At 39.0% G+C, this 10614-nt stretch overlaps 4 protein-coding genes across 5 annotated transcripts in view; 2 read left to right on the top strand and 2 right to left on the bottom strand.

Moving 5' to 3' along the window:
• LOC148730425 (uncharacterized) overlaps positions 1-1763 on the bottom strand; it is a 3903-nt gene extending 2140 nt beyond the window's left edge. The window contains exons 1-2 of one of the 2 annotated variants that reach the window (XM_088759679.1): positions 1317-1763; positions 1-1174 (exon numbers count right to left, since the gene is read on the bottom strand). The exon at positions 1-1174 is cut by the window's left edge and continues 807 nt beyond it. In XM_088759679.1, coding sequence (XP_088615805.1) covers positions 1-1174; positions 1317-1548 — 1406 coding nt within the window. In that variant the 5' untranslated portion in view covers positions 1549-1763. The remainder of the gene's footprint in view (positions 1175-1316) is intronic. The other variant, XM_088759678.1, reaches the window with a different exon arrangement.
• A 1964-nt stretch (positions 1764-3727) lies between these two features.
• On the top strand, positions 3728-6292 carry LOC111335786 (uncharacterized). Its single transcript, XM_022941781.2, has one exon. It carries the CDS (start codon positions 3728-3730, stop codon positions 5429-5431), a length of 1704 nt encoding a protein of 567 aa, XP_022797516.2. The 3' UTR covers positions 5432-6292.
• On the bottom strand, positions 5960-8192 carry LOC111335788 (uncharacterized). The gene has a single exon (XM_022941782.2). It carries the CDS (start codon positions 7851-7853, stop codon positions 6909-6911), a length of 945 nt encoding a protein of 314 aa, XP_022797517.2. The 5' UTR covers positions 7854-8192; the 3' UTR covers positions 5960-6908.
• A 147-nt stretch (positions 8193-8339) lies between these two features.
• On the top strand, positions 8340-10025 carry LOC148730424 (uncharacterized). Its single transcript, XM_088759681.1, has one exon. The coding sequence runs from the start codon at positions 8579-8581 to the stop codon at positions 9629-9631; it is 1053 nt and encodes a 350-aa protein (XP_088615807.1). The 5' UTR covers positions 8340-8578; the 3' UTR covers positions 9632-10025.
• The last annotated feature ends 589 nt before the right edge of the window (positions 10026-10614 follow it).

The raw sequence follows: 10614 nt of genomic DNA, 5'->3' as shown, positions 1-10614 counted from the left end.
ATCACTTTCATTTCATCAAATAAGAGAACGACATATCTTTGCACATCAAAATAACTGTCTGTCTCTTCCTTAAGAATGTCTATCACTCCCTTCTGAAAGCCCCTATCTGGCTTAATGGCATTCCGATAGTCTTTAAGTCGCCTTTGACTAGGAAGCACTAAAACTCCACTATTTCTTAGTTCCTCATAGGTTGAAGGAGATTTAGCTGCCAAAGAGAGGCAAAACCGGATGATCATGGGATGGTAGCGTACTCCTGTGCTGCTTCTTGAGAACAGCTTTTTTTGTTCCTGCCAGAAGAGATTCATGAAAGGGGTAACTTGTTTTGCTGAGCCAATAATTCTTGCAAAGTCATCACTTAGTTCATGGTCAATCTCAATATTGGACTTTTGCAATTCCGCTTTCATGTCATTCAACTGCTGCTCAAGTTCAGCGCACCTCAGTCTTTGCCCCTGTAAAGTCAACTTTATGCGCTCTGGGTCTGTCTGGGAAACTGGTGCTTTCACATGTGCAGGCTTTGCTGACCGACTTTCTTTTGATTTTCTTGCATTTTCTGAACAGCTCATGAATTCGTCACATTCACAGCAGACAACATGTTGCTGACACAAGAGAAAACAGCCTTTTGCTCTCCAAAATCCCTTATGTGGGAACTGCTGCTCCTCTTCTTCTCCAAATGTGTCATGACTCAATGGTATAACATGATGATACAATTTCCCATTAAGTTCCATTATAGAGACTCCATCACACAACCTGTATCCCTCCAGTTGCCTTATTAAGTTAGATACAGTAATATTTCGAACTGTTCTACGATAGTCCAGGTACAAAGGATGATCTTCAGGTAAATAGGAACAAAAAACTTTCACAGTAAAGCCAAGACTGTCATCCATAATAATTTCCAAACGTGGCAGAACGTACGGATGCACGGTTTTCTTCAGCACAATTTTGTCCTCAAAGATCTTCAGGCTCCAATCACCAAGACTTTTTAGGCTTTTAACTCGTTGGCAGAGCTCTGAAAATCCCTTGTAGTAGCTGTGTGGTAAAGGCCCCTCGTTACATTTTACAACCGAACGTTCAGGACGTGGTGAAGGCTTGCTGCTTTCATGGCTTTTCTTAGGCATGTTCAGCTTCGGCAAAGCTCCAAATTTGGGCTTCTTTTTAGTCATTTTCGCAGATTGATCTATCAAAGAAAAGATGAAATAGTCAAACCTAAAACCATATCCACTTTCAGAACGAACTTCAAACAGCAGCAACACTGATCGGTGAAAACTAACTCGAAGCAAATCCGAAAATTTAACAAGAAAATACAGATATGTACTTACATATTTCGATATCTTCGGGCGCAAAATGTTTCTCACAGGTATATATTCTATCGCTCTTCAACTGTTCCCTGAAGTTCTGATCCATTTCTCTTGTCTTTTTTATCTCACCAAGCCATTCGTCTCGCCATGTTCCATGAGCTTCGTCTTTTGCCACAGGCAACTTCCAAATACCAATTCCCTTAGTTCTTCTGCACGAACCACAGCCAAATACTGAGCAATTAGCCCCTGGCATAACTTTTATATTTCTTGCAAAACGACAACCATATACTGATGAAAATTACGGAGAAACCTAACACATATCGCACAACTAACAAGAAACTACTCGACGGACGCCATGATCGTTTGATAAATGTGCACTGTCGCGATCACGTGACAAGGCAAAAATCAAAACAAAGACATCGGTCTTTGAAGCTCGCCGACTTTCATAACCAGTCTCCTCTACTAACTATGGTAAAGGTAAATGAACTTTGCTCATGAAGAGTGCAAAAGAAAGCTAGCTCGCATGAATTTAATTTGATAAGTTTGTTTAGGAGAGATTGAGGAATGGTTTAAGTCTGAAACGGAACCGTTTCATTTAATTTGGAGCTCACGGAACGCTTTTGAAAATCACCAATATTTCAAATGCAAATATTACTATCGCCTTTTGTAACAAATTTTCAGTTGTCATTTTCCCCATGCGTTACAACTCAGAATCGGTTCAGGTTAAGCACATGATAAATGGAAATAGTTTTATTTTCGAGGATGTAAAAATTAGTTCGGAGTTTATCATTTCCGGGAAATGTAGGCTTAACTTTGTGAAAATTTGAGGAAATGGATGCAGTAAGCTAACCTTGCATAGCAATAAATAATTGAATTTCCCTCTTTCAATTTTATCCTAAAAACTTTCTTTAAACTTAAATGTGCTCGAATATGCAAAGAAAAAAGACGTCCTCCGCTAGCTTACAGAATGTGTTATTGTAAACAATTTCCCCATGGGAAATTGATGAGAATTTGAAACAAAAGCAGAGATAAAAAAAACAATCTTCCATCAATAAGGGAATCCTTGTTTACAATATTTGCTTCATTAGCAGAAGCAATTCAGTTTCTGATGGAGCTAAAAATAAATCAGCTCTGAATATCGAAAGGTCAAAGTATGATTAACTCGGTCAATGAATACGAGCCTGATGCATTGAATACTTTTTGTGCAACACGGGTTTAAAAACTCAAAATTTTACATATAATGTATGAGCTCACTAGCGCTTTTGCCACCCTGAAATTTTGCAGTTTTTGATGGACTATTTCTCCTTGAATATTACACCCAAAGAGCTAAAAATTTCACCATGTACTAAGGTTTTCTTGCTCTTTAGCTGCCTGAAGTCAATTTGTATCTAACATGCTTCCTTCTTTACGCAAAGCCGTATGCAAATGAGCAAAAATGTAAACAATGACGTCAGCATGAATCCGCCTATAGCTGTGCAAGGTCAGGCATAGGTAATGGCCTTGTTATTGCAGTCGTTGTCAGATTCAAATCGTTACGAACAGTTCCAAACACTTTCCATTCACGCTCTGGCTGACTTGGTCAATGCTATTATCTGTGTGCCTCTTTACACGATCTACGCCGTCGTAGAGGATAGTTGGTTCTGAAGAAAGACTTTGGCAATCATGACGACTTTCTTCGATCCAGTTTACATTGCAATCAACCTCAGCTCGCTGCTGGCAATAATAATAAATATTTTTTGGGCATTTCCTATGACCGTAGGAACAGCATCTGGAAAAGCAACGGGAAAGCCTTACTGTTGATCCCCACTCCCTGCAAGCTCGAACTACGAAGACTTTTCCTCGCTGCACAAGCTCGAACACTGATAAGTAAACGAACGCTCTAGAAGAACAATGGCGGTGAAGTGTTCGCGTGTTTTACACGAAAAATAACATTTTAATTGGTCGCTTTGAAAAATGTTTCGCATCTTCACTAATTTATTTTACTGTAATATGCACTCCAACGAAAAGGAAAGAAATTAATGGCACGAGCCAGGTGAACTTGAGTGTTAAATTCAACAACTGACGAATTTAACGATTCCTAGAAATGTTACTATTTTAATACTGTCATTCATCTGCCTGTGCAGTGGGCGTATTTTATTTCGAAATTGAAAACAAAACGCTTCAATGGCTTTGTTAGGAGAATTCAGCGATAAAGAATATCACTGATATGTGATAAGCGCAAGTTGATGAATGATAAGTATGTAATTTCTCTTTAAATTCGAAAAATTCAACGCAGTGATGTGATTGGATGCGTTCTCCTATTGTGATGATGCAAAGCGTTAGGAACCGCTCCCGTCCGCCATTTAGAGCTTAGTTGTTCCGTGTCGTGCTTTCGCACAAAATTTTTATTTTCATTTTGATATTTTTCAGTTTACCTCCTTTTATACTTTAATATGGCAACTGCTTTAACTTCTACTTCATTACCTAGCAATTCAATTTTAGAATTATTGCCAAAACTACGACCATTGGATCTCAGTGACAATGAAACGTGCTTTCCAGACGGTGAACTTACTTCAGAGTTTGATGATTGTGTCTCCGCACATCTTGAAACCTTAGCGGCGAAAGACAAAACGATCCGTGATTTTCTTCCTATCTGGGAGGCTCAAAGCAGGGTCAAGGCTGCGATGGGAACTTTCCTCAAAGAAGAAGCCGCAAAAATGCAAAGAACTGAAGCCGATAGAGAAGAAGACGACCAAGACAATGATGACAGTGGAGAGAGGGATTCTGAGGAGGAACAACAACTACCAATCGTTTTCGGTCCTTTCATGATCTCAAAGAAAGATATCATGACGAAACTCGAAGTCCGTCTGTTTATTTTTAAACTCTGGCTTAGAAGAATAGAAGTTATACGAAAGATGGATACAAAGAAATGCAACAGCCTTCAAGATTTTGAACATGCCATATATTACGCCCAAGAAATCACCAAAGATTACAGAGAGTTTATTCAAAAGCAATTCTACGACATAGAACTACAACAGATGCTGCCTCACCACAAAGAAAACTACGAAAAAGCATGGGATGAAACCTTGGAAGAGAAAGAAAAGGCTGATTTTGAAATGTTAAATGAAGATTTAGAAATGTTTTGTTCCAATACGGCTCGCATCTGTGCTTTGCTCGGCCTTCGACTCGACTTCCTCGACCGCCTAAAAGAAATACCACCAGAAGATTGCGATCATCTTAAGGTATGTGAATGGATCATAACTTTCTTACGAAACAACTATGAGTCGGCTATTCCAGCCGACAGAAGCCCTCCCAGCAAGGAATTGCTTACTGCTGTCGGTTTTGATCCTCTTAGTTCCTCCGCCGAAACCATCATGGTGCGCGCAGGAAGTACTCAACATCACATCGATGCGTGCGAAATGGCAGAAATATTTATTAGAGACCAGTTCAAGTACAATATTTTGCTCTCTCCTGAAGTTTCAAGGTTCTCTTTTATAGAAAATTGTACAAATACATGGTTTCAGCTCCCAGAACCGACTAACGATGAAGAAATCAATGGAGTTTCCTTTTGCCACGTCAACATCCAGAACCTCGTGACAAAAGAATCTCTCGCTTCTAGTAATATTCGTTCGAGTCTCAGCGGCTTAGTGTCTAAGGACGACCAAAACACTGTTCTGTTTCATGGCACAGATCATCTAAGCGCCTGCGACATTTTATTTCGAGGAATAGATTTGTGTCAAGGACGACAGAGGCGAGACTTTAGCTGTGGATCAGGATTTTATTTGACCGACAATAGCGAAGAAGCTTTGAACTGGGCTCAGAACACAACGGCGAAACCAGCTTTGTTAGTTTTTCAAGTGAATCGACAAGAGTACTCAGATAATGTAAAGAAACTGAACCTGTTTGAAAACCATCAAAAATGGTACGAGATTGTGTCCTCCTTTCGATCGGGGAAGAAAACCGCCAAGACAAGAAAGAGCTTACGTGCGTATGACTTGATTGAAGGGCCAGTCGGCACCATCAGAAGGAATGATTTAATGGATAAGATTACGTTCGAGCCAAAACCTTCTTCTTATCAAATGTGTTTGATTTCTGATGACTTTGCGGAGAGTTTCAGAAAAACGCTTCATTCGATTATTTTTCTAGACATCTGTTAAAGCAAGGCGAAACAGCGAAAACAGACTTAACCCTAAGTGAACAAAGAAACTAACGCACCAGACGCATCCGTGTCATTTTTGTGTTGTGTTGACAAGGTATTAGGACAGAAGTATTAGGTATGCCTGTAGAAGCATCTACAGAACCTTTCCAGATTTTCATAGCAAATTGAACTCTCGACAGATATAGCGTATGTAGATAAAGATTCAACTTACGAAATGCAGAACTAGTTGCATAAGGGGCTGGTCCCGTTCAAAGGTCGATATCGGCATTTTACTTTCACTTTGGAAAGATCTACATCGTCTCGCATTTCAAGGGTGAATTTTACTTTTCGGTGACCAGAAAGAATTTCACTGGGCCTTGATGGAATCGAGGTGTAAAAAATTGCATCATATTTGTCAAGAAATGAGCTTAATCGTCCCTTGTTCTGTCCACTTTGTTCCTGCATAGTGACTCATTAGAAATGTTACCAGTAGTTATCAAGATGATAAAATAAATTCTTGAAATACAGTTGTTCTGCTAGCCACAAGTAATAGGAAGCTGTACATGTTTGTAATTCAGCTGGCTCAAAATGACTTCCATTTGAGGTCACAAAAGATCGTGTAAATTGTGTACAGACTTTCAATACTAGTTTTTTGTTTCCTAGCAAGTTCTCCATATTGAAGAGCAAATCCATTACAGATGATTTTAGTTATAATGCCTGTATAAAAATTTCAGTAAAATATCTTAGTTTTCCATAACAATGATCTTTCTTGGATTGGTATTACGATGCATTGCTACACATGCCGTTGGTGTGCCATAAAGCACTGAAATTTTCATGTGCCTGTCGCGAAATGATCCCTAATAAACAAATTAAGTTAAAACTTAAGGTCTAATGTTTCTTCCCTCGTACACTGAACATCTGATAACAAACTGTCTGCTTTTCCAATGAAACTAACTGCGTGTTGGCAAATCCTTATGTTTAGAGTAATACTCGTATATTATGAAGCGAACTGCCACTTCTCGCAGTTTTTAACAATATGGCATAAAAGCTTGTTATGATGGCAATGTTTCTCTTTAAGACTTAGTTCGTTCTCCTTGTTTAATTTAGCCTAAAGCCTCTCGATGCATTTTGGGACCTTCAATAGAAACCAAAATGTTACAACATGGTGATCTTGATGAAATACATGCCTTAGACCTAAAGGCAGATCAAACCGAGCGGTAAATGTTGGCGTCTGATGACTCCACTCGCAATTTTCGTTCCACGCAGTCATCTGCAAATGATCCTTTCGAGGATATTGGTAAACCTAATGTCAGTTTCTAGGAATAAAGTATTACTGGACACCATTGATATTACAAACTTTAGTTCAATTGGCACATGAACACAGAATAAAAAAGTCCACAAGTGAAATTTAGTAACAACCTGGCTGTTTCAAGTTTCGACATTCAATTATCATAATTATTTGGTTCTTTAAGAGTAAGTACTCGATAAATGTATACCTATTTGACTGAGAAGACTACGGAATGAAGGCCACGATCAAAGAGTTTGGCGCAACTTTCCGTTCGAACACAAAGCTGATATGAATCATCTTTCTGGCGGGGATACGAGACACTTGCTAAATTCTTTCCTGAGATGGAAGCCATCGGTCCCTCGATGAATTGGTACTGGCGATTCATTTCTTTGCGGGACTTTGAATCGACCATTCCATTTCTGAATTTCCTAACCACATCTTGCCAATCTTTCTTCATATCCGGATGTTGAAGATTATAGCCTTTATCGTTATTATCGCCTCTTAATTCAGTCTTCTTTATTCGAAACACGAGCACTGTAGAACTGTTTCTTCGATGTCGGGCCCTCCTCAAGGCTTCATCAAATTGTTTGCTCAAATAGAAACCATCTCCATCGCTGAAGTCCTGCCTTTGTGCACCTCTTCTCAAGTCAATTCCACCCTCAATTATATCTTGAGCGCTTTCGTGAGATGTACCGTGAAAGAAAACTTCGAATTCGTCATCTTCTAGCGAATCCGGAAAAGAGTCTTCGTCTTGATTTTGTGTTCTGTAACACTTTTGCGCGAGTCCATTTTTATCAACATTTATTGCTTTTACTGCCTCGCCTCGCTCTGGCCAATCTTCTTCAGGAGTGAGATCGAACCATTCATTAAGAGTGTTTTCTTCGTATGGAGAGCGGTTGTAGTTGATGAAAATGCTTGCACTATAGTTTAACACACATTTTGAGATGGAGAACTTGATGTACGAGACGAGATCGCTAGATGCGATAAACGAGTTTCCGAGGCTCACCTGGCCCAACCATCCTAGAATCGCGAACAGACGATTTTTCGTTACTTCATAATCTTCAGAAAATTCTACTTTCATCTCATTTCTCCAAAAGATCGCATCAGTCATTTTGAAACTCGAAGGTACGAGTGTCTCACGATCTGCTGCCATCGTCTCTCAAACGTTGTGAATGTTGATTAGTGCGACATGATATTTTGTGGTCTTGACCTCTACGAATTCCTAGAAATCTAGCAAATTCTGCGAAATTACAGACGCTAATGCTAGGGAGACTTGAACTTTTGATCTTTTGGGGCTGCTTATGTCTACTCAAGCTAGTAATTCTCTTCAAATAAGCGGAGTAGCTTTAGCCTTTTGACACAATCTTGCTTCAAACATCCACAACCTCTCTATGATTCAAAGTAATTATTACGTATTACGCCAAAATTACCATTTTTAGGTCTCAGTCACGGAAGTCTATATTCTCCTTGCGTTGAACAGTTTTAGCCTGTTCACAGTATAAGACCAATATATCAAAATTTGCAGATTCTCATTGGTTAATCTTGCCCACGTTGGCCTGTTTCCATGGCAAATGTCAGACTTGTCTTGAAAGAGGTAAATAAGTAATGCGTTATTTGGTCCATATTTTGAACGTTTATCACTTTCTATCGACTTCTAAAGCTTTGTTTCCTTCGCTTTTTCTTTGGATGAGAACATTTTTATATAACTCCAAAGTTTTGCTTTTCTGGCCAGGAACATTCGCCTGGGCTCTTAAGAATGGCCTTTGTCAGTAAACAAGACATAGTCAAAGTAGGTTTAAGACAATGTTAATACTGTAATGGTTTCATAATAGCAACTTTATTTTTGGGAACAGATGAAAATCCGACTATAATTTCGAAATGTTGGAAAGAAGCGACTTCAATGGGCCATTTCGAGATGTATCCTACATTTGCTCCTTTCTCGGACTCCGGCAAAACTTCGTTCTCCAGAGACTAGAGAAAATATCACCTGAAGACCACGATCATCTAACTCTCTGCGATTGGATTGTGGCTTTTGTACAAAATAGCTTTGAATCCGTCAGCTCAACCGACAAAAGTTCTCCCAGCGAGGAATTGCTTGCGTCCATCGGGTTTGATCCTCTGAGTTCAGCCGCTGAAACTATGTTGGCGTGCGCACGAAATATGCAACATCATATCGATTTGGGCGAAGTGGCAGAAATTTTTATAAGAGACCAGTTTAAGTATAACGTTTCTCTATCATCAGTGACTTGTATATTTCCTTTTCGAAGCAATTCAACAAATACGTGGTTTCGACTTTCAAGATCTACCTCTGACGTTGAAAACGAAGGAAGCTCGGTGTGCCACGTCAACCTCATAAACCTCGTGACAGTAGAATCCCACGCTTACCGTATTTTGCGATCGGAACTCGGCAATTTATTGTCAAAAGACGATCAAAATTTTGTCCTCTTCCACGGCACAGATCATCAAAGCGCTTGCGACATTTTATTTCGTGGAATAGATTTGTGTCAAGGACGACAGAAGCGAGACTTTAGCTGTGGATCAGGATTTTATTTGACTGACAATAGCGAAGAAGCTTTGAACTGGGCTCAGAACACAACGGCGAAACCAGCTTTGTTAGTTTTTCAAGCGAATCGACAAGAGCTCTTCACCGATTCAGAACATTTGAATTTGTTCGATGATGAACAAAGATGGTGCGAAATTGTGTCTTCGTTTCGTTCGGGTAAAAAAACAGCGAGAACTCGAAAGAGTTTAGCCGCTTATGACTTGATCGAGGGTCCAATGAGTACAGCGATAACAAATGAGTCGTCAGGGAAGTTGATGTTCTCCCCGAGACCTTTATCTCATCAAATTTGTTTGATTTCTGATTCCTGTGCGAACATTTTTAGACAAACTCTACACTCAATTTTGTTTTTCGATATTTGTAAGGCTTAAAATCGTTTGAGAGGAGAGCAGAGTTCGATCAACAACAGCATGAGATATTCCTTCCTGTGTTCTGCTCACATGTATTCAAGTCCATATGATATAAGTATTTACCTGTTTTATTTCCCCGTGCCTTTTCGCGTCTCATGCCTCAATTTTTTTTATTTTGAGTGCAATTTTCTTGAGGGCCATTATTAAATCACTTCACGATGTTAGATGCACCCTCGCGTTAATTAAAGTTCCTTATTATTATCACTACTATTGTAGATAATGATGGCTTTTTAGGGAAAAGAGCTCTCAGTATTTGAGTAGAATGCATTGGAGTATATTTCCATAAGAAGACGAACTAGATATCAAAACAAAGTTGCAACATCTGAAAATTAAAATTTTGATGCAAGAAGCTGAAGTCAGGCATTATGTGCTCGGTTAAACTGTGATACTGACAAGAACTGTTGGTTGTTGGTAACTTGGGCTAGTTAAGTGCAATCAGTCTGGGAGAAAATTCTTATGCACTTCTTTTAGATAAATTTGGGCTAGCACTGTGTCCATCCCTGCATGAACAATTTCCATTTTGAAAATTCTTGAATTAGGGTCGCTATGGCTTAATTACAGCAGATATATATCACCAAGGATTCGATGGGTAACTTATTATCTCACAGACTTTTCAAGCATTTCGCCATATACAAGGAATGATTACAGATTTATCTGATATATTAAAATTATAGCGGATCCGCCAAACCTTTGTGGAATCCGGTCGAGGTTGACTATAACAATTAAAGTAATCAGAGTTTTAGAAAAACATGGGTTAACTTTGAGTAATGTCTGATGAAAGTTTTCAAGTTACTATTTGTATGACCAAGTTCTTTTGATGAAATTTGGTTATATTTGCCTATTTCATAGAGATTTCTGTTCAGTGAAAAACTAATTTCATAATGGAATTTCTTTTGGAGGCTTGAAACTTTTATCATTTCACCCAGGCAAGTAAGGTATATTCA

Source organism: Stylophora pistillata, chromosome 5 (assembly GCF_964205215.1).
Source record: "Stylophora pistillata chromosome 5, jaStyPist1.2, whole genome shotgun sequence".
Classification (NCBI taxonomy): domain Eukaryota; kingdom Metazoa; phylum Cnidaria; class Anthozoa; order Scleractinia; family Pocilloporidae; genus Stylophora; species Stylophora pistillata.
The sequence above is the reverse complement of the archived record's forward strand: the minus strand, read 5'-3'. Positions and strand labels throughout refer to the sequence as shown.